At 48.3% G+C, this 22443-nt stretch overlaps 10 protein-coding genes across 10 annotated transcripts; 7 read left to right on the forward strand and 3 right to left on the reverse strand.

The window, feature by feature from the left end:
• Positions 1-177: 177 nt before the first annotated feature.
• On the reverse strand, positions 178-1373 carry ATNIH1004_002889 (uncharacterized protein; the record flags this gene model as incomplete). Its single annotated transcript, XM_033567574.1, has 3 exons — positions 178-314; positions 612-883; positions 1168-1373. The coding sequence occupies 3 exons, from the start codon at positions 1371-1373 to the stop codon at positions 178-180; spliced, it is 615 nt and encodes a 204-aa protein (XP_033429569.1).
• Positions 1374-2114: 741 nt separating this feature from the next.
• Positions 2115-3665, forward strand: ATNIH1004_002890 (ankyrin repeat domain-containing protein; the record flags this gene model as incomplete). Its single annotated transcript, XM_033567575.1, has 1 exon — positions 2115-3665. One exon carries the CDS (start codon positions 2115-2117, stop codon positions 3663-3665), a length of 1551 nt encoding a protein of 516 aa, XP_033429570.1.
• A 1165-nt stretch (positions 3666-4830) lies between these two features.
• ATNIH1004_002891 (uncharacterized protein) lies at positions 4831-5148 on the reverse strand (the record flags this gene model as incomplete). Its single annotated transcript, XM_033567576.1, has 1 exon — positions 4831-5148. The coding sequence occupies one exon, from the start codon at positions 5146-5148 to the stop codon at positions 4831-4833; it is 318 nt and encodes a 105-aa protein (XP_033429571.1).
• A 1526-nt stretch (positions 5149-6674) lies between these two features.
• On the forward strand, positions 6675-8159 carry ATNIH1004_002892 (uncharacterized protein; the record flags this gene model as incomplete). Its single annotated transcript, XM_033567577.1, has 3 exons — positions 6675-6956; positions 7003-7136; positions 7184-8159. 3 exons carry the CDS (start codon positions 6675-6677, stop codon positions 8157-8159), a joined length of 1392 nt encoding a protein of 463 aa, XP_033429572.1.
• Positions 8160-8996: 837 nt separating this feature from the next.
• ATNIH1004_002893 (fungal specific transcription factor domain-containing protein) lies at positions 8997-10632 on the forward strand (the record flags this gene model as incomplete). The annotated part of the gene is made up of 5 exons (XM_033567578.1): positions 8997-9100; positions 9155-9404; positions 9460-9948; positions 10001-10281; positions 10332-10632. 5 exons carry the CDS (start codon positions 8997-8999, stop codon positions 10630-10632), a joined length of 1425 nt encoding a protein of 474 aa, XP_033429573.1.
• A 350-nt stretch (positions 10633-10982) lies between these two features.
• Positions 10983-12450, reverse strand: ATNIH1004_002894 (FAD-binding oxidoreductase; the record flags this gene model as incomplete). Its single annotated transcript, XM_033567579.1, has 4 exons — positions 10983-10993; positions 11104-11418; positions 11649-12245; positions 12327-12450. The coding sequence occupies 4 exons, from the start codon at positions 12448-12450 to the stop codon at positions 10983-10985; spliced, it is 1047 nt and encodes a 348-aa protein (XP_033429574.1).
• Positions 12451-13496: 1046 nt separating this feature from the next.
• On the forward strand, positions 13497-13869 carry ATNIH1004_002895 (uncharacterized protein; the record flags this gene model as incomplete). Its single annotated transcript, XM_033567580.1, has 3 exons — positions 13497-13533; positions 13592-13828; positions 13862-13869. 3 exons carry the CDS (start codon positions 13497-13499, stop codon positions 13867-13869), a joined length of 282 nt encoding a protein of 93 aa, XP_033429575.1.
• A 111-nt stretch (positions 13870-13980) lies between these two features.
• ATNIH1004_002896 (Type I Polyketide synthases (Type I PKS)) lies at positions 13981-15517 on the forward strand (the record flags this gene model as incomplete). Its single annotated transcript, XM_033567581.1, has 3 exons — positions 13981-14246; positions 14296-14816; positions 14880-15517. 3 exons carry the CDS (start codon positions 13981-13983, stop codon positions 15515-15517), a joined length of 1425 nt encoding a protein of 474 aa, XP_033429576.1.
• A 114-nt stretch (positions 15518-15631) lies between these two features.
• ATNIH1004_002897 (uncharacterized protein) lies at positions 15632-17988 on the forward strand (the record flags this gene model as incomplete). Its single annotated transcript, XM_033567582.1, has 3 exons — positions 15632-15967; positions 16055-16338; positions 16410-17988. 3 exons carry the CDS (start codon positions 15632-15634, stop codon positions 17986-17988), a joined length of 2199 nt encoding a protein of 732 aa, XP_033429577.1.
• A 3242-nt stretch (positions 17989-21230) lies between these two features.
• On the forward strand, positions 21231-22371 carry ATNIH1004_002898 (uncharacterized protein; the record flags this gene model as incomplete). The annotated part of the gene is made up of 9 exons (XM_033567583.1): positions 21231-21248; positions 21307-21372; positions 21437-21502; positions 21556-21673; positions 21742-21805; positions 21862-21907; positions 21971-22042; positions 22094-22178; positions 22235-22371. 9 exons carry the CDS (start codon positions 21231-21233, stop codon positions 22369-22371), a joined length of 672 nt encoding a protein of 223 aa, XP_033429578.1.
• Between the last annotated feature and the right edge of the window lie 72 nt (positions 22372-22443).

The raw sequence follows: 22443 nt of genomic DNA on the forward strand, positions 1-22443 counted from the left end.
TGCGCGAAAATTTGCCAGGTTGAGTATGCAGAACTATGACAGGATATCAATGTCCTAAACCTGATGAGGCCACTGTCCTCATAATTCCCGGTTTGAAAGTCTTCAGTAGATCCAGACAAGCTCTGACCACTGCAAATCAGACAGCGGGACGGCACTTCCCCAGATCGAAGCGTGAGATCAGATCAGACCAGACTTCGGCAGGCTACCGTCGGATGTACTATGCCAAAGGATGCTAGAGCCGTGGATACCGTCGCTGAGCAACGGGATGAAATGATTGCGCAGTGACGCGGCCGAGCGGGAGGAGCTAGGGTTGCCTGACTCGCACGAGCACGCAGATCTCTATTCAGGTTCGTCTATGTACTCCGTACAGTAGTCGATTGCTATTCATCTGCAACCCCTCTCTTACCCCGCCATCCCACCTCACCGAAAAAGCTCCCTCACTGTTATCTCGAAGCTCTCTGGTATTCGACCCAATATCTCCCCTAGAAGCGGCGACACGACGGCAGCCTCACTGTGGCGAATCACCTCCCAGGTCGTCGCCCACTCCCTCGCCAGATCAACCATATGATACGTATGCTTGGAACCTTACTGCGGCAAACGTACATACTCACCGACCAAAATCTGACAGATACCCACGGGACGACCCACCACACGGGCTAGAACCTCTGCGGTTTCATTCAAGGACAAGACGCGTGCCCCGGAGAGCAGAATCCGCTGATTTAGGTACGCGAAGCGCGCGGGATCCCGCACGTACGAAACGGCCAAAGTTGCCGTGGCCTCGCCCAGCTCGTCGCGCTTCACCCAGGCGATACTGGGAGCGGAGTCGCCGTGCGGGATGGCAATGTCCTCGAGCGGGTTTTCCAGGTCAATCGGAGTAGAGTCCCTCGCGGATGGAAGTAATGTGAATGCGATTTAGTCCCGTCGGTCGGCGAGATACTTCTCGCTGGCGAGGTGGGCCCCACGTGCGCTACACTGGAGACTTCCAGCTCGCCGCCGAAGCCCAGGGATGCGTAGAAGATGTGTTTAACGTCACTGCTTAGGGCGATGTCGATGGCATTTCGATGGGCTTGACATCGTCAGTGATGGATGGATAAAGTGGAATGCGGGAGTGTCTAACTTGACTCGATAGTTAATTTCAAAGGACGCGTAGGAGATCCGCATCAACACGTCGACTCCATGGAAGACAGCCTCCAGGTATGAGGGGTCCTCATAGTCAGCCCGTCGACGGTCGCCGCAGCTTGTTTCAGAGGATCCAGGGTCTCGGGTCTGCGGGCAATGAGGATCAAGTCGGAGGCGGGAACTAATTTGATCAGATGGTGGATGATGCTGGTTCCTAGACCGCCAGTGGCGGGGAAGACTCCGATTTTAGCCATGTATGAGTTTATTTGAATGTTATCGTCAGATAGAGCATGGTCTGGGTTTATATACTGGGGTCAGAGTTGGGTGCATTATATTTTCCTGCGCTGGCAAATTATAACTGTACTTGAATCTTACAAATAGAGTCTTGAAGTAAAGTATGTTAGATATTGTCGAATCCCCGGTGCCAAACTGAGGAATTCTCAATCTCCGTGGACAGACAGGATGTCTCCATTGGAGGTGCTGTAGAGTTCCTGTTCGAGGAAAGTTGCTCGAAGTTCTTTAGAAATTTTCCTTTTCGGGAATACGTACTCCATATTTCAGTGATAAGGCGACTGCCAATTCCACAACATTGTTCGCTATTTTCACAGTATCTCCTACTTAGTCCGCTACGGAGTAATAACAGCTTGTGTTCTAATGCAAGAGGGCAAAGAGATTGGATCCAAATGCCTTGGCAACATTTTAGATGAATTGATCAAAATGAGGTGAAATAGTTGAAGTTCGTGTGTGCAAGTTGCGCGAAATTTGTGCTGGAGCGAAACACGAGTGCAAGAAATAATAAATACGGCAGATATGCCACCTGCGGGGTAACCCAAGGCGGGTTCTTTGCCTTTCCTTGATGTGCTGGCTATATTTCCTTTACCTAGCTCTGTTCGGTTCCGTACAGGAAGTCTGAACAAGGGAATTTATTTTTAAAAGACAGTGTGGTATTTTAGTTGCCATCTTTAATACAGGTCTTTTACTGTGAATCTTGGAAAATGCTGCTATGTAGCTTACCAAACGAATTAATTCTTTTAATTGCGAACCACTTGGAATCAGAGGGAGATATTGATGCTTTTGTCCAAACAAACCAGCACATTCACACTCTCCTCGATGACTATCTTTATCAACATAATGTCCAACAACTTGGAAGCTCTGCATTACTATGGGCAGCGGAATACGGGCGAGAAACAACGACAGAAAAACTGCTAAGAGCGGGCGCTGATGTTCAAACACAAACAGACCTCGGTGACACACCATTGTGCATGGCTGCTAAAAATGGATGTCTGGCAGTGACCAAGCTACTGCTTGAGAATGGTGCCACTCCATATTCAAAGAACAGGCATGGTGAAACACCATTGTTGCTAGCAGCAGCGTATGGGCACAGGACAATATTCAAGCTACTACTCTCCAATAATTACCACGATCTTGATGTGAAGGACAGGCGCGGCCAGACGGCTTTATCGCGGCTCTCAGAACTGGGGTGTGAGGTGGGGGTTGAGTTATTTCTCGGTATCGAGGGGGTCGACCCAGATTCCAGGAACAATTTTGACGCGACGCCGCTGTCATATGCTGCATTCAAGGGCCATGTGGGAGTAGCGAAACTTCTGCTTTCTAAAACTAAGTACCCCGACATGAAAGACTCTAAGGGTCGAACACCCCTGTTTTGGGCAGCACGTCAAGGTCATGCGGCATTAGTAAGACAATTGCTTGCAGCAGGTGTTGACCCGGACCCCAAGGATAACAATGACCAAACACCACTATCGGCGGCTGCCGAATGGGGACATGTGCTGGTAATCCGAGAACTACTCAAATCCGATGGTGTTAACCTGAACACTGAAAACTCTATCGGCCAAACCCCACTGTTTGTCGCGGCTGAGAGTGGTCGGTATGAGGTAGTTAAGGTTTTACTTGAGACGGGTGACATAAATCTAAACTCCAAGGATAGTTCAGGCGCAACACCACTCTCTATAGCTGCATTTCGGGGACATGAAACTGTAGTAAAACTACTCCTTGCGAAGAGTGGTGTGGACCAGGACTCCAAGACCATTAATGGTCAAACAGCTCTGTCGAGGGCCGCATACAGAGGAAATCATGCAATAGTGAAACTACTGCTTGAAAAAGGAGGAGTCGACTTAGATTGCAAGGATGACTTTGGCCAAACACCACTTAGCATAGCCGCATCTCAAGGACACCAAGCTGTGGTGAAGCTGCTTCTCCAGAAGGGCTGTATGGGGCCAGACCCCACAGATAACAAATATTGCTCGATACCATTATTAAATGCTGCTGCAGCCGGACATGAAGCGGTAACTAAGCTACTGCTTGCCACTGCCAAAGTCGATGTGAACTTAAGGGATAAAAACGGTTGGACGCCTCTGCTAATGGCTGCAATTAACGGAGACCTAGAGATTACCAAGCTCCTAGTTGTAACAAGGGGCATACTCTTAGATCCTAAAGATGATTTCGGTCGAACGCCGCTCTCATGGGCTGCTGGAGAGGGGTATGACTTAATAGTAAAAGAGCTACTAGCAGCATGCAGCTTTGAATAAAAGCACAGGCCCGAAACAGCGATAAGTGGTGTCAAATTTGACGGTATTTATATGAAAAGAGTCACCAATGTGGTTTCCCCTGACGACAAAGGGCAGCAAAGCCACGTTGATGGCAGCCACCAGTCCCGCAAGCGTCCACTGTGGTCAGATATCCAAATCGTTTAGTGCTACCGTCGTTATCACCTGATGTTTAACACCAACACAGCGAAATATAAGAATAAGAAATAAGAAATAAGAAACGCTTGTAAATCATTCGACCCCACGTGGTTTCTGCGTTCACGTGAGGATGTGTGTGCGTCGTGTCTGCGTCGGGTGCTTACCGCCATTCGCATCCTGGTGCTGCTACATGGCTAACCATGCAGACTAGCGCGAAACAGGGATATTACTATTTAAATAATGTGACCTGTATATAAAGGTAATTAAAAATAATGCCTACTCTCTCGCCACTCCTCCTGGCGTCTCTCCACAGACTTGGCAAGAGACGACGCTTCACCAGTTCAACCATCGCCCTTGGCGTCCGCTGCGCCAGGACATTAGCTACTTCACTCTAGGTGTATATACCCCTGGCAGGACACTTGGTATTGGATATGTGATCGATGTTGTGAGCAAGCCTGTGGTAGGTGGATTAGGTCTCTGTAATCAGAGGGTGGTATTGTTTTTTATTTACAAGAACTAATAGTTATTTCTACTTGCCTGGCTAGACTAGCTGTGGAACGCTAGTCGCGACATCGTGTTTTTTATTCTTAGTGTGCACGGTCATGGCTGCCCACTTAATACAGGACTGGTAATAGTTACTGTGAAAAGACATACCTGTAAGATTGTAACAGTAAAATATAACTTTGCTATCTACTTTAACAGAGATGTATTAATACTTTCCCTATATCCGCCCGTTGCGAGTGACTGTATTAAATATACTGTGGTGGAAATACTTTCCCTAGGCAGGAGTGCTACCCTTTTACCAGCGCTACTTAAAAAGCTATTCTTACTGTAGCATCTTGCTAATACCGTTTTTAATAGCTACCAGGGGCTTACTTTGGCCTGTGCAGTACTGGACCTGGCTCTGCTAGTCTTTATCCATGGCCAGCTTGGACGTTGGATGTCATGCGGGCCAGGCCATATATTCCTTTTCTTTGGTGTAGTGAACTATCTTTCCATAAGTATATGCTTACCAGTGCCTCCAGCCCTCACAGTTCAGGGCCACATTCATGTTCTCGATTTCACCCGTTTTGCCTGGCACTAGCAGTGTCTGGGTGTACAGGGCGCGTTTGTGGAACTGGAGTTTTCTCACATCGTGGAATTTTAGGTTGCCTCTCGCCACCTGAAGCATCATTCCAGTGACAATTTGATAGTATGGTTCCTTTCCCAGAGTGCTCGCTTCCACTAGTTGCTGTATCCAGGTTTTATCCAGTGATACTTCAATGTATGCTTTTGCCGTAGCTTTGAAGTCTACCGCCATGCTTTTATAGTTCAAGTCGAGTGACATTCCTGTGGAAAGAGAGGCCTCTCTATAAAGCTTTTTCTATTGAATGGATGTTATGGTTGCTTTGATATCAACGGAAAGAGCGTCTTTCGGAATCAGCCGGGTTTGATGAACGTAGGGTACCAACTGAATGGGCTTATACACCACAACTTCGCCGTTTACCCAGGAAGTCATGGGAAGTGTTAGTGGATACCTTGGGACCTGGGGCATGGCAGCCTCAACGACTCCGATGTCTTTCAGGTGTTTTGTGATAATGGGAACTCCCTCCTGGGATCCATTATACAGTCTCAGCCAGCCACACACTCAGACTAGCCGTATCAAGAAAGACATGATTCCGTTTCTCTTTCACACCTACTTCCTTCCCATATTGTGCTTTTACTTGGCGGAGTCCAGACCACGCATACGAGAGTTATTCTCTGGTGATACAATAAGAGACCCGCTGAGTATGTGTGTGGAGGGTTGTGATATCAACACTTGAATACGGTATTCTTTCATAGCCTTCTCCAATTCAGTACTCACACATAAGTCTAGCCTGGGTAGACCGTCATCTCAGACTTGGAAGCGCTGGAATGGAGAACCCCAGCCCAGCTGAGTCGAAATTCAATACGACTCCTTTGTCGACCTTGGTGAGTCACTACAGTATTATCAAGGCTAGATAGATGACACTCTTCCTCCACGAGACTTGTGGCAGTACTTGGAAACAATCAAAAAAGATAAATATATGAAGTTACTATACATATTTTTTAACATGCATGGAGTCCTGCGGAAGACTCGGACTACAGTCGGAAATATCCAATTAATTCATTTTTTTTTTTTTTTTTTTTTGGAATATTTAAGGATCAAGATATAAGTCCAAACCACACTAACACTGAAATTGACAACGTTGAGGTATTTACAATGAGATCTTCTGATATTGCTCCGATGGATTGTTGCCTGACGCCTTCACTCACATAGTGACATCAGTGAGCGACATCCCCGAGAGGATCGGCGAAATTATTAGACGCAAGTGTCCAAAGTACTCTGGAATACTCCAAAGTTAGGGATGTTAACAAAAGTTACGTCATCTACTAGGTACTCTGTCCGCGTTCCACATCTTCCGGCATAACCGTTATGCCGAGAAATAGTCTATAGAGAGGATAAATTTCTCATGTTTACCCTCGTATTCTAACTAACTAACAATTCATTTACTCGAGATGAAAGATCAAATTATAGCTCAAACTCGGCCACTTCTGGGGCGTGCAGTGTCACTACTCCACCAGCCAAGTCCAGTTCTGTAAGAATAGTTCATTCATCTGGACAGAAAAACGATCACGACTAACACAGATAGATCCGGAATCGGAGCAACAGCATGTGCAATTATCCTCTTTCACTTCGTCCGACAATCCTACCGTCAAATATGGGGCCATGGTCCTATCGGATCTGCCAAACGACTATTCAAATGCATCAAGAGCTATCTATACGGGTTATCTCTAGCCCTGCCATCCATCCAGAAAAAAGTCGACTCCGAAGTAACCGACGCAGTCACCAAAATGACAGCCAAGTTCATGCCGGAGGACTCCAAGATACATCGATTCACGACGCTTCCCGCCAACGGATGGGACAACGAAGAAGTCGTAGCCGAACTGGAGAAACTCTCCAGCATGGAACACGTCCGCTGGGAAGACGGACGAGTTAGCGGAGCAGTCTACCATGGCGGACGCGAAATGATTGAGCTTCAAAATAAAGCTTACGGGGCATTCACCATTGCGAATCCTATCCATCCGGATGTCTTTCCCGGTGTGCGTAAGATGGAGGCCGAGATTATCTCAATGGTAGGTCCAATCCATGTATAGAAGAGAGAAGGTAAATAATGGATAGGCTCTTGCGCTGTTTCACGCACCGAATGATGCCGCGGGTGCCACTACGAGTGGAGGCACCGAATCGATCCTCGCGGCCTGTTTGGCTGCTCGTGAGCGAGGTCGCATTGAAAAAGGTATTCGGAAGCCAGAGATGTACGCACTTACTCTAAAAGCCTGGCGTTTACAGGCTAACAAGTTAGGATCATTCCCACTACCGCGCATCCGGCGTTCCGGAAAGCCGGCCATTATTTCAACATCCAAATCCACGAAGTCGACTGTCCTGCGCCGTCGTACCAGGCCGACGTGCGAAAGGTCTCACGGCTTGTGAACAGCAATACGATCCTCTTAGTTGGTTCGGCACCCAATTACCCCCATGGAATCATCGACGATATCACTACACTCTCCCGCATTGCTGAGTCACGAAAGGTTCTCCTGCATGTCGACTGCTGCTTGGGGTCGTTCATGGTGTCAATTCTAGAGAAAGCCGGGTTTGACAGCGTGCCGTTTGATTTTCGGCTGCCCGGGGTGACGTCCATCAGCTGCGATACGCACAAGTACGGGTTCGCTCCGAAGGGCACCAGCGTGATCATGTACCGGACGAAGCAGTTACGGTCATACCAATACTACATCGCCCCAGACTGGTCCGGAGGAGTGTATGCATCGCAGGGGATGATGGGATCGCGCGCGGGGGCTCTCCTGGCGGGCTGTTGGGCGAGTATGGTGAAGCAGGGGGAAGCGGGATACATCGAGGCCTGTCGACGGATTGTCGGCTGTACGAAGCGAATTGAGAGGACACTCCGCGAGGCACCCCTGGGTGATCATCTCCAGGTGATCGGAATGCCGATGGTCAGCGTGGTCGCCTTTACAAGTGCTACTGTGAATATCTGGCACATTGCTGACGAGATGAGTGCGCGGGGGTGGCATCTTAACGCCCTTCAGGATCCTCCGGCTATCCATATCGCCGTGACGCTACCCATTGTGCAAGCAGCCGACCAGCTGCTAGCTGATCTACAGGAGGTGGTAGAGGCAGAAGTTTCGAGGATTGATAGAGGGGAAACAGGCCAAGGAACGCCGGGCAATTCTTTTGCATTATATGGGGTGGCTGGCAGCATGCCCAACAAGGGGGTTGTGGTCAAGTTGATCAGGGGATACTTGGATTCTCTGTACTCTGCATAGCACTAGATTAATTCCAGACGTCTATAAATCTACGTATGTTCTCAATAGCGCCGATAATCTACATTCTCGGCCCGGACCCGCCAGCGAACCTCGGCTCAACGCGGTCGAACCAATTCGCCGAAGAATTCTGCGGATGACTCCGGACATCATTCTTGACGTCTCATAGAATAGTATCCCCCATGCCCAGAAAGACTGCGTGTCTATCATGTCGATCGAAAAAACTTCGCTGCGATGGACAGACACCGTGCAGCACCTGCAGTCGTCTCTCGCTTGACTGCCACTATGCCACCCGACGGAAGACCGGGCCCCCGAAGGGGTATTTGAAGGGTCTACAATCGCGACTATGTATGTATCCACAAAATAAGCTAATAAACTGGTATGACGTACTGATCTGGATAGTCCGAGCTGAGCAGATACTCGAACGTCACGGTGGTGAACTCGGCCGGACGAGTGATATCCCATCAGATCATGTATGCGGTTCTCCGTCTCCCCGTCAAGAGAATACATCAACGGCGACAGACGAAAACCGCGTAGTGTCTGGTGCTTCTGAATGTGATGTAAATTCTGGAGGTCGGCCAGATCAGCGTGAAGGCGTGTCTGTACCACGCGGGAATGATTCCCAGGCCAGTTTTCCTTCCTTGGAGATCACGGATGAACTGTAGGAATCCCCAAGCCAGTATTCAGTATCAATGCCTCCATATGTATGGCTTCTGACAAGTCAGGCATCGCATCTACTTCCAAAAAGTCCACCCTACCATCCCGATTCTTCATGCTGCAAGGTATTTGAATAGTGTATCCGTCTCCACTGGTTGGAATCCCCCCTGCTGTCTGCGATACATGATGTGGAGTCTCGCCGCCGCAGCATCAGAGCAATACTCCCAGCGAGCTGAGGAATTCTATCAGACCGCTAGACGTCACGCCCATGAAGATGAGATGCACGGGTACGGAGAATCAGTGGTATCGGTTGCGCAATGTCAATCATGGATCTTGATCAGTTCCTACGAGATCAAACACGCTTTGTTCCCTCGTGCTTGGTTGAGCGTGAGCAAAGCCGTGCGAGTTGCTCAAATGCTGCAACTTCATCGGCTTGATTCCTCCGGGGTGAACTTGGTGGCAACCCTGATCCAACCTCCCAGGGACTGGACGGACGTGGAGGAACGTCGTCGTGTGTTTTGGTTGACATTCTGTCTGGACAGATTTGTCAGTATGAGTACTGGCTGGCCTATGATACTTGGTGAGAGCGAGGTAAGTTTACTATTCCATGCAAACCCACCTGTGTTTAACTGACCTCGTCCGGCAGATATCAACAAGGTTGCCATCCTCCGAGGACTCCTTCGAGACCGGCAAGTCCGCCAGCACTTGCACTCTGCAGGAGGCGCTTTATCCGGATAAAATCGGATCGCTATCGGCACTGGGAACCGTTATCGTGGTGTCGTTACTTGCCGGACGAAATCTAGCCCACCTACAACAACACATTACCGACGACGCACACAGTCAGAGCGAATTCTGGGCCACCCATCGAAGTCTGGACAGTCTACTCCTCAATCTTGGTCTATATCTCCCCGAACGGCTTCGCATCCCGCACTGCATCGAGCAGCCCAACGCCGTCTTCTCTCATATGATGATCCACGCCCTGACGATATGTCTGCATCAAGCAGCCGCGGACCGCACGCGCAGAAACCCACAGCATGATCAACAAGCCACGACCGAGAATGAAACGAGGTGTTTATCGTCTGCTCTGGCGATTACGAATATCATGAGACTTGCTAGTCATACCGACCTGGCAGCTGTGAGTTCCCGTTTTCCTATTTCTAATGGCGATTCTGATGCTGATCTTGTAGATGCACGTTTTAACACCGTTCTGTATATTTGTAGCTGCCAGAGTGCTCCTCGAGCCTGCGCAGAGTAATTCTCCAGAATATGAATCCCATCGGGACTTCCTGCGCCACGCTTTGCAGGCGATACGGCCACGAAATCTACTCACGGCTGTGTTTCTGATCGGATTCCAGCAGAAGGAACTGGCGCGCAGTGGGATTCATCTTTCTACTGAAGCATTGTTGAACACGCCAGGGTATGACAGGGATCGACCGTCGACGAGATTGCGTTTTGTTAAGGATTTCCAGTAAGTTTATAAGTTTGTCTTAGTACGTGTGGTTGTTCTAACTTATCTAGTCCTATCTATGAAGTCCGCAATGGTGCTACCGGGAGCTCTGCGTCTACCAATCCTGGATATGGTATCGACAGAGGTAGAGATTCTGTTGGACCCGGTCTGACTGGTGAAAATATTTGTGGAGAGGGCCTGATACCGACAGATACGGCAGGGGATTCTAACCCGGATGCCGCGGCATATGTCAACCCGTTTGAGTTGAATCTGCCTGGATTGGGGTTCTTTCCATTTATGGCGTGTTCTTCTGCAATGTTGCCTCTGGAGGACGGTACTTGTTCAGAGTTACTAGGGTCAGGCGATAGTTGATTATTAAATATTGTATAGCTGGATGTATGTCTTTTAAGGATAATTAATTACACCGAATGGCGTAGAATCTAATACACAATTTAAGGGAATTAAAATTAAAATTGAATTGGTTGACGATACCCAAGCTCATTGAGATTGACATCATATTTGAGACATCTCCCGCTTAATTGACAGTTGCAATTTTTATATCACAACTCAGACACTCAAGAACGTCTGCATGATAGAACTATGTCCTATTTGTATGGAAGAATATATCATGCTGCTTCTTAAACACATTATTCGGATCATATTGCATTTTCTCCTTCTGGAGCCGAGGAAGGTTTTCACCAAAAAGCTCCCTGGCGTCCACCTCATGCATGTCCTACACAATTATTCAGTGATTTATCGGAGGGTGTAATAGGGCATAAGGGTAATAAAATATGGGAAGAGGGTGCTGGAATGCGAATGGACAGCATAATACACGGAACATACCTGCATAATTTGCGTAGACTCCCACGCTCTGGTTCAGTTCCATGCTCCTGGAAACGCCGGCACCCTGTGCAATTTTATGCATCAGGTCCTGCTGAATAGATTGCATCTTATGATCCAGTTCAACATCATGCCAGCAAAAAATCGAGCCCGCATTATGATACTTTCCCCGGTTGGCAAACGCAGTGGCGTTGTTGGGCACTTTGATGAGTTCAGTATACGGCACCAACTCAAATACCACTACGTTCTCGCCAGCACCAGGGTAAGTCTTCAGAATCTTGTCGAAATCTTTGTACAGCTCCCGCAAAAACTTCACATCTAATGGAAGAGTCACATTGGTTCCTTTAATCCTTTTGCGTCCTCCGAATTCAGCGGCCCTATATCATCATCGTATTAATTTTCGGGCATGGCATCATTTCTGTTTGATTAAGAACCGGTTCCAGGGATAGAATCGGGGCAAAGAACTGTTCCGCCTCCAAGCGAGGGCCACTATAAAAGAGCACGGCAAAGATCACGGTGCCCTGCATGAGTGGCGGGGCGCAAAAAACCAAAGAAAAAGCTCTCGTTCCCTGTAGCACGCTCCTCAAGCCCATTTGCAAATTCAATAATTTGGGGCAGATGGTCAGGAGTGAAGTATAGCAATCCCCCAAACACCGGATCTACTTGGGGATATACCTTAAAAACAAGCTCTGTGGCCACGCCAAAACTCTGCCCGGCACCTCGAACGGCCCAGAAGAGATCGGGGTTTTCCATGATAGACGCCTGAACAATACTCCCATCAGCTAATACCATTCTCACATGAAGCAGGTTGTCTATAATCAAGCTGTAGTGCCCAGTGAGCCAGCCGTAAACCCCTCCCAAGGTCGTGCCGCCAACGCTAGTATGATTCACTGTGCACCCAACAACCGCAAGCCCAGAGTCAGCCGCAACCTTGTCCACATCTCCCCACTTTGCGCCACCTTCGGCAGCAACGGTTCTTGAAGCCGGATCAACTGTAATCTTAGACATCTGGGACAAGCTGATGACGATCCCACCATGAGTGGAGGACGATCCGCTTGTACTGTAACCTCCACCCTGGACCACAAAGGGAATGTAGCGCTTGGTGGCGAAGCTAACAACTTTGGACGCCTCCTCTGTAGAGGTGACTTAAATTATGGCACCCTGATATATTGTCAGAATTAAATGGAACAAAGGCAGAGGTGCTATACGTACAGCATCTCTCTCACATGGATCACTAAAGCGGCTGATACCCTCGGCATAATTTTCATTCTCGGGAGTAATCACCTCTGCATGCGTCTCTTGTAACTCTTTTTTGAGCTCGAGAGCTTGTCGATACGATAGAAATGGCATGTTCTCTATGATAATCCTTGATTTGGATTCGTATATACATAGACCTATGGATTTTTAATATCGCGACAACAAAGTAGTAACCTTTTATAATAAAAATTGGTAGTTGCCATATGCTGGGAGTTTATTTAACATTCACCGGAGAGTTGTGGCTCCAGTCTCGGAGCCAGGCGCTCTGTTGACCGATTCCACGGCCGTTATATTGTTTCGTCACAGTCTTTGTACTCGGGATGGAACACTTGGAACGTACCACGGGTTCGTGTCAGCCCACTTGGTTCCAGAGCCATCCAATTTCCTTCACCCTCGCACAAGTCGTCCCCCAGCCCCGAGGATACCATGTCCCATATAATAGCCCAGAGGATGAAAGAGAATTAGACATCTTTGCTTCGTTCAATGGACAAAATAAATTGGTTCTTGGAAATAGCAGCTAGGCCGTTTTCTACCATAACTTTCTCTATTCCTTTTGTCTTGTTGGCTTCCAAGTCAAAAGTCCTCAGTAGGGGTGCAGAGGACATCAATACTCAACCGTGGTTCACCAGCTTCGTGTCATTTGCCTAGTTCCCCAAGCCATTCACTCGAGCCGTATCAGCTGACTGAGCATCCTTAAATCTAATAACATATTCTGGTTAGGTTGTTCCAATCCTGGCAACCTGCACATCCGTGGTTTCCAAATTTAGTAGGACCACCCTAATGTGTTGGTGCTCTCTGTTGGCAGGTATCGTGTGAACCGGTTTTCATCGTTGTCATTAGTGTCCGGCGCGCTTCAGCTGTGTCTCTCGGAATTATACACGGTATTGGGGGCGGAGCGGTCTTGACCTTGCTGATCATATCCCATAGTAATCCCACGGAGGACGCTCCGCCAGCAAAGCGACAGTCCAATCCCCAGTAATAGATGGGACAGCAATAAGTGGCATCATCCTGATCCAGACCGAAAGGGCGGAGGCAGTCCACAGCATGGGTACTTCCTGGAGCAAGACATCAGCCACTTTGATGCTCCCTTTTTCTCAGTAACAGCCAAAGAGGCTGCTTCTATGGACCTGATAAAGAGGATGCTGCTCCAAGTATGTTACGAAAGCTTTGAGAATGGTAGGTAATATAACCCTCCAAGTCTGTCAACCAGAAAGCGGTGCTGATTATCTTGTAGCTGGCATCCCCGCCGAGGATTTGATGAACAGCCGTACAGGTTGCTACGTCGGCTGCATGACAAACGACTACGAAATGGTCTTCTTGCACGACATCTATGACATCGGACATCCGGCAGCAACGGGTCTAAGCGAAGCCATGACTGCTAACCGTGTGTCCCAGTTCTTTGGCCATAAGGGTCCAAGTTTGACACTTGACACCGCTTGCAGCTCCTTACTTTACGCTCTTCACCTTGCATGTCAGTCACTTAGGCTGACGAAAACTAATATAGTAGGTTGAGACAGGACACATGTTTAGGCGCGGAATCGATAGCTTACTTGATTTTTATAGTCTCTCGTCACCGGTGTTAACCTTATAATTAATCCTAATACCTTACACTAATTAACTGCAATGCACATGCTCAGCCCTGGGGGTATTTCACACACATTCGATAACCGTGCCAATGGCTATGGCCGTGGTGACAGCATTGGCGCCATGGTGGTTAAACGTCTGTCGGATGCTATGCGCGACGGCGACATTATCCGTGCCGTGATCCGTGGTTCTAGTGTCAACGCCGATGGCAAAACACCCAGTGTTACGCAACCAAGCTCCACAGCACAAGCCGAACTAATCAACCAGACCTACAAGGATGCAGGTCTGGATCTGTCAAAAACAGGGTACTTTAAATGCCACGGCACAGGGACGCCGATCGGCGACCCTCTTGAGCTTACCGCCATTGCTCGCGCAGCGCCACACACATCTAGAGCACAAAACTTTTGCAATTGCAAATTCACTGTCTGAGCTCACAGAAAGGCTCACGAAAGGTCTGCTGGCAGCAACTCGATTACAACGTTATGACAACAACCTCGTTATAGTATTTACCGGTCAGGGTGCTCAGTGGCCGGCAATGGGTCACGAACTTTTCGTGAACCCCATCTTCCGCGCAAGCATTAATGTTTCACAGTCTTATCTCGAGGCCTTCGGCTGCAAGTGGAATGCAATCGAAGAGTTGACCAAGATAACCAACCCGAACGTCAACCGCCCAGAGTACAGCCAGCCCCTCTGTGCGGTGATCCATGTCACACTGGTCGACCTTCTTCGCTTCTGGAAGGTTTTGCCCAGAGCCACAATTGGACACTCGAGCGGCGAGATTGCCGCTGCATATGCCGCATCGCTTCTCACACACCACAATACCATAAAGCTTGCCTATGTCCGAGGTGTCAGCTCCGCCGCTGTCTCCAAGCAAGGTGCAATGATGGCTGCTGGGCTTTCCGAGGATAATGCCTAGACGTACCTTGAGAAGGTTCCAGCCGGGTCTGCAGTCGTTGCCTGCATTAACAGTCCATCCAGCGTGACGCTCTCTGGCGATGTGGATGCCACTGACCAGCTAGAAGCCCTAATTTCTAGCAACAGTAAATTCGCCCGCAAACTCAAGGTCACCACTGCGTACCACTCTCCTCACATGCGTGAGGTCTCGCCGAACTATCTTAAGATCACTGGTGAAATAACACCCAAGGAGGCAGATGAGACAGAAAACAGCCCTGTCATGTACTTGTCGCTTACCGGGTCTATCATCTCTTCTGCCAAGGAGCTGAACGCCCAGTATTGGGTCAACAATATGCAGAATACCGTGAAGTTCTCACAGGGCTTCTTGGCATTGCTGAAGCACAAAAAAGTTGCCCCAGGCGGCACCCGCCCCGTGGCCGTACAGTGGGGAGGCTTCCTCGAGGTTAGCCCTCACGCAGCTCTCCAGGGACCCGTGCGACAGATTATTGACGCAAGCAACAGTAAGTTTGCCAAGTCCGGCCCTTACACCTCTATGCTTGTCCGCGGCAAAGACGCAACGGAAACAGCCTTAAACGCTGCCGGTGTGCTCTGGGCTGCTGGCTGCAAGGTTGACATGGCTGCAGTCAACCAGCAGGCCTCAACGGGGAGCAATACCCCTTAGATGCTTTGTAACTTGCCCAGTTATCCCTGGAACCACACAAGGAGCTTCTGGCACGAATCATACTCGTCACGCTCGTACCGCTTCCCTCCCCACGCGCGCAACGACTACCTGGGCATGGCGGAAGATTCCCATAACAGCCATGAGCCGCGATGGAGAAACTACCTGCGCATCTCTAAAAACCCATGGATTAAGGACCACATAATCACCGGAACTGTGCTATACCCAGGCGCAGGCATGCTGGTCATGGCGTTGGAAGGCGCACTGCGTACCGCCGACTTGTCCAAGACCATTGAGGGTTTCCGCATGAACGATGTCATGTTTAAGCGTGGACTGGTTATCTCCGTGGATAAGGAGGCGCCCGTGGAGACGCGCATTAGCTTCCACCCCCACAGCACGAAGCCCGACTCATGGATCTTTACTATCTATTCAATGACCAAGGGCTCGCCGTGGGTGAAGCACTGCGTTGGCACCGTTGCTGTCGTGTACGAGAAGGAAGCGAGTGATATTAAAGAGGACAGCGTGGATGCCTTGTGGTAGATGCAATTGGGCTTGCGCAAGACCCTGCTATCCGAAGCCGATTCCACAGATGTCAACGTGAATACGTTCTACAAGAATCTGGACACCATTGGCATGCAGTATGGCCCATCATTCCGTAATGTCCAGTCCCTCACGGCAGTGCCATCCAAGAAGGCCACGTACGGATCTGTGACTGTTCCAGACACCAAGTCAACGATGCCCAAGAAGTACAAGATCCCCCATGTCATTCACCCGGCAACCATGGACTCTATCTTCCTAAAGACGGCTTGGAGGCTTCTGGTGCTGTATCTTCTGGTCGTCCTGTTAAAAGGTGCGCTGGCATCACCTGGATTCCTGATCTCTCCTTCTTGACTAGTAACGAGCATCTTACGCAGCTCGTTTCTCCCGGCAAGGCGGCCGCGGTGGTCACCAGCTGGCTTCACCTAGTGTTTCTAAAGACGTCAAACACCACCGCCCTCGTTGTCTTGTTCGATAAGTCCGAACCTAGTATTAATATTTTCCGTCGCCTCAAGAGCCAAATATATGGCCCCAAGAATATTATTTCCCTTGCTGCATCTGAGTCGGCATCGCAGTTGATGCGAGATACCCTTGGCGAAGGTACTGAGAACACCACCATCACTTATAAGTGGCTGCCGGAGAGCCAGCTTCTGGAGACGCTGGCACCAGAAGGTAATAATGTTGTTATCTGCTTGGGCGTTCCTGACATCGCCAAGCATGCTGCCACGCTTGCGACGCTGGCTCCTCTAGCGGGCCTCACTTACGCTGGTCAGCCAGGTGAAGTTAAAGTTATTGTGCCAGATAGCAAGTGCATTGGCCGCCTAGCAGAGGATAAGATCTACGTCCTGTGCATACCAAGCACCAGTTCTATCTCAGCTGAGTTGCCCCACTCTGTGGTGCTTCTCTTACCTGAATCGTCATCTACCGCCCTCGGTACATTTGCTGCCGCAATTCAGGCCAAGCTTGAAAGCTCCGGTGGCTTAGTCTCACAAACAAACCTCACTCCAAGCGGCGTGGCTTCACTCGCTGGCAAGTCTGTTATTTCTCTCCTCGAGATTAACAGCCCATTGGTGTATGCCTGGGGCGAAGACCAATTCAACACATTTAAGACGCTCGTCTCCACGGTTAGACACCTTTTCTGGATTATTCACGGCAGTGTGCTTGAGAGTTGGTCGAACAGCGTGGAATTCGCTACAACTCAGGGTCTGTTCCGCGTGATGCGCAACGAATACCTAATCGCCATCTTGCCGTTTATGGATCTGTCCGCAGTCGCTGACATTTCCAATTTCCAATACGCAGATCTAGTACTCGACGTTTGGCGAACGTCTCTGTCCGAGGACGCGGAAATGGAATACGCCGAAGGCAACGGCTTGATTTACATACCTCGTCCCACTGAAGATGCTGGCTTCGACTACGAACTGCAGCTAGCCAGCAACACCGCGAAGCCACTCGTGTCGGCACTGGGCGCTGCTAAAAAGCCACTGAAGGCAAGCGAGTCGGCAAACACTCAAGGTTACATCTGGATCGCGGATGAGCAAGCCGAATTACCACTTGAAGCAGGCCAAGTCGAAATCAAGGTCGAGTATGCAGGAGTCGGAACAGGCCAGACATTGAACTCTGTCCGCCACGCTGTTGGCATCGTTACTCGTCAAGACGACTCGGTCAAGACATTGCAGCTTGGTCAACGCGCCATTGTTTTCTCCGACGATGCTGCAAAGACTCATGTCCGCCAAACCCAGAACGTAGTTGCACCGCTGACCGACGGGCTTTTGCCGCAAGAGGCTGTTGCGCTTGTCAAGCCACTGATTACTGCGCAGTATGCGCTTATCGAGATCGCTCGTCTCAGTTACGGCCAGGCATTACTGCTTGATGACGCTACAAGCACCGTCGGACAAGCCCTGGTACAGGTTGCCAAGGCTGTTGGGGCTGACATCTAGCTAAAGGAGATATCCTAGTGTTCTTTTATGTAGATGACATGGAGCTCGCCTACAGAAAGAACCGCACAGAAATAGTGCAGGATATAGTCCAAAAGCTGAAGAACCAGTATAAAATAAATGGCGGCGGAGAACTGCAGTGGTTTCTGGGAATAGAGGTTATCTAAGATAGAACAAAGCATTTAATATGGCTAAGTCAGTCCTCTTATATAGATAAAATTACTAACCTTTCAGAATCAGAGCCATCCAATACTATTCCCATTTCTCCAAAGGGAATGTATTTATATGCAGAGATAGCAAGCTATAAAAGTATCCACCGATATCAACAAAAGATTGGATCCTTAATGTATACTGCAGTTGTGACTTGTCCAGATATAGCCTTTGCCACCACCAATCTATCCCAATTCCTTACCAATCCAAGCCCGGAACACCACAAAGCAGCAGATCAGGTTTTTTAGCATCTAAAAAGGACTCGGAATCTAGCTCTGCAGCTAGGGGGTGGAGATAATTATATCCTATATAGTATACATCCTTCGCAGACAACAAGGATAGAAAAAGTTCGCAAGGATATATTATTCAGCTATTTGGAGGCACCGTGGGATGGAGAGCAAATAAGCAAGCAACTATAACAACATCTACAACCAAAGCAGAGCTATTAGCATTGTCTCAAGCAGCTAGGGAAGGCATGTTTATTGAAAGACTTCTAAAGGATCTGCAACTACACCTGGACGGCAACCAACGTGTGCACATTCTATGTGACAATATGCAGATAATTCGACTGGTTAATAAGGATATTAATCGATTGCAGACACGGCTTCGTCATGTGGACATTCACAATCATTGGCTAAGGTAAGAGGCAGAGTCAGGAAGGATTCAAGTTGAATATTGCCCCACCAACAAGATGTTGGCAGATGGCCTCACCAAGGCGCTTCCTGGTGTTTGTGAAGCAACTTGGACTAGTTGATATCTCTGGGTACAAAAACGACTTAGGAGATCAAGATAATGATGGGAAACACCATGGATTTGATGAAATGGATAAAATTGATGATTCGGAATAGTTTCATGTTTCCAGGTTCAAGAGATGTTTTGAACCTGAGGGGGTGTGTCAGAATAAAGCTAGTCTATATTAGGACATCATGTGAATATATATATACTCCTCATAGAGGGGTTGGGCTGACAATCCTTCTAAATACAATCACTTCAGACCCCTCCAAATAAATCAAACAGTTTTGCACATATGGATCTGTTTTCAAACCCTAATCACGGAGTCCTAGTGAATCTGTAAGGGGTTAGCCTATATTACCGGCCCGTTTCTATCGCGAAAGGTATGACATCGAACGGAAATTTATCTAATCTGTACCTGTCGCACCGCCTCCCCCACTTTTTGCAGTAGGGGGTCGGCTACACTTCAACGCAAAACACACTTCAACGCAAAAATCAAATTTTTACTACTTTTGAAGCTATTCCCACCACCACAATCATGGAATCAACATATAAAATAGAGGATAATATTATTCAGAAGGCCGTATATGAATGTAAAAAAAAAAAAAGGCGAAAATTCGCGCGTTAATATGTTAGAAATTGCGCGTTAATATAGTGTATTCTATTATCACCTTCGTGCTCGAATCGGTGGTAGAGCGAGCAAATCAACGCGGAAACCGACTCAGCATGTGATGGTTTGGTTGTCTCTGCGCTAGTAGAGATAAAACCACTTGACCATATAAAAAGGTACAAGACGACTGATCGAAGATCAGTCGCATCTAGCGCCCTATATAGTATGTTACAGGTTCAGCCTGTGACACAGCAGCCTCTTAATCCTGCTCAGTTTGATGCTTTATATAATCATATTAATCGGTTTGATGACCTAGGCGCTCTGTTAAGTATTAGTGATATTTAAAAGGCTGCTAATATAATTTTTAAACAAGGCTATACTGATCCTTTAAAACCACCATCAAGAGTCTCCAAAAATTGGGGATATCGCTTCCTACGACGGAATCCACAGTATACCAAAGGGAAGCGGCGCGTAATTAAGATGGATCGGCGCGAGGCAGAGAATATTAAAGATATTCTGTAGCAGGCTTGGCAAGGATAAACTCCCGCTCGGATCATTCGATGGACAATCCTTATCCGTCCCATGGATAATCCATCGAATAATCTGGGATAATTGGCAGAAACTCACCGCTTATACTACCCACACTGCCCACAATAGTTATTCAACTTCTACCCCGCTGTCCTATCTTATTTCACAATATTGTTGTACAAAACATGGATTCTGAAGCAGATTTATCTAGTTTCTTACCTTTGCCTACTGATTTAGCAGACACTAAGCCAAAAAAAGGAAGAACACCAACTGCTCAGATGACATGGTCCCACACTCGTCCAGCTAATAACGGAGAGGCTTAATTTTATAAAGACTCCTACGGTGCAAGCCTGCCGCTTTTGTGGTTGTCCTGCCTGTTTGGGTCCATGGACCCGCCGCATCCTGCCCCATCGGAGTTACCGTGGTTCTGAGAGTGGGTAAATTACTGAATACAGTTAGTCTACCTTCTTTAACAGGAAGACCGCGTGATAGCGTTTGCTGCTTTGAGGGAACTTCTCCTCGCTGCTTTATCGTGAGTCTTTCGCTTTCTCCGACTGCGTTGGTCTTTGGAGTCCTGTGGGCAAAACATTCATTCCCCGAATTTACAGCACCGCCTTCCAGAAATATTCCAACAATGCAAACAATCGGTGGTGCGTCCGTCACATACTAGGCGTCCTACTACCGCGCGGCTTACAATATACCAGATCCTTGGAATGTTAGGGCAGTGGAGGCATTCCATGGGTATGATATTACTCGCAGATTTATAACTCCCCCGTGAGCTCGATTATGTGTCATAGAATTTGTAGAATCTCCGGTTCAGGAAGATCATTGCATTGGACTCTAAAATTTGCGTAAGCCATTTATTACAGGTGTTCGCAAAACCGGAGGCGGTGCTCTGCGTATGCATAGGCAGGCCAACCTGACATGACCTCTTAAGCGAGGCACGTGACTTAGCATGACCTTTACTAATAAAGTGTCTACAGGTCGCGACCAGGTGGGTCGGACTTGGCGTCAGGTGCCTAGGCCCAATTAGGCGATATCACATGATTTCACTAGCTGACGGGAGTTTTTCTCCAGCTGACGCCACCTCTCTCTTTCAATACATTACAGCTCTCTGGAACCCTCTCCCCTCCCCTCATTTTCGACGTTTTTACGGTGCTGCGAGATGGCTGGTTATGATACTGTGAGAAGAATCTTTAACTAGTTGGTAACTAGTTAGGAGCTAATTAGTTACTGGCTAGCCCGAATACCATGCATATCAGACAGATGTGAAGGATGGACGTGTTCGCTTGCCGCTCTGGGATCACGTAAGTTAAGGACTAGTTGTGCACTGGTTACCGACTGGTTGCTAACTAGTTCACTACTAATTAGAATGCACAAGTTACGATCCTCCCTGGGGAGATTTATTGCCGTGTGGCCTTTTGCGGCCATACCAATGTACTATTCTAACTAGTCAACTACTAGTATCTGTCTTGTCGCTAACTAGTTAGAGCCCCTCCTCCTCTACCAACAACCTGCGTAAGCATGTTATGCGCGCCCACCCTCACCTAAATGTTACTCCGGGCAAGAATGGCAAAGTCCCTAATGCCGACATCATGGCTGCAAACCGTACTAGTTCCTGACCGGTTATCTACTTGTTTCCTACTTGCTTCGGACTAGTGGCTGACTTGCTACAGGCTTTTATTCGTCTTTATACCCCAATGGGGTCAACAATCGCAATGCCGATGATAAGAATTCTAGGTATATGACTAGTTTCCTACTGGTATATAACTGGTCACTAACTAGTCTACTATCAGTACAAATGTAAAACAAAAGCCCACCACTCAGGCTCGAACTCTGTATGTGACTAGCTGCCTACTAGTACTTACTGTTGCTAACCAGCTGTAATTAGTATGATTATCCAAGTTATCGACCCCCCCTCCAGCCAGCCCTCTTGACCCCGAGGGGCTCCTGCCCTTGCCGATGAAGAATGGCGAGGTATATAAATAGTCGCCCACTGGTTGATAACTGGTTTCTAACTAGTTACAGGTTGATTTTGCTGCTGTGCGCAAGGTTGGTATTAAAAAGAGTGGTAAGAGAGCACCTTGCAACATGTGCCGTAAGAATAAGACTAGTAAGTATAATGGTAATTCTAGATTAGTATCTAGGTAGTTGCTAACTAGTTGCCAGCCTGTGGCAGCACGGATGTTTGTGAGTTCTGGGACTATTTTGAGTTGCCTGAGGAGGAGGAGGAGGAAGAAGAAGAAGAAGAAGAGAATGAGGAGGAGGATGAGGAAGATAAAGGGGAGGGGGAAGGTGCTAACTAGTTTACAACTAGTTCCTGATTACTTTGTAACTAGTATGTTATTTACCTTGGGGTGTAACTAGTTTATATCTGG

The sequence above is a fragment of the Aspergillus tanneri genome (genome assembly GCF_003426965.1).
Source record: "Aspergillus tanneri strain NIH1004 chromosome Unknown AapTan_1_pilon_pilon_pilon, whole genome shotgun sequence".
Taxonomy (NCBI): Eukaryota; Fungi; Ascomycota; class Eurotiomycetes; order Eurotiales; family Aspergillaceae; genus Aspergillus; species Aspergillus tanneri.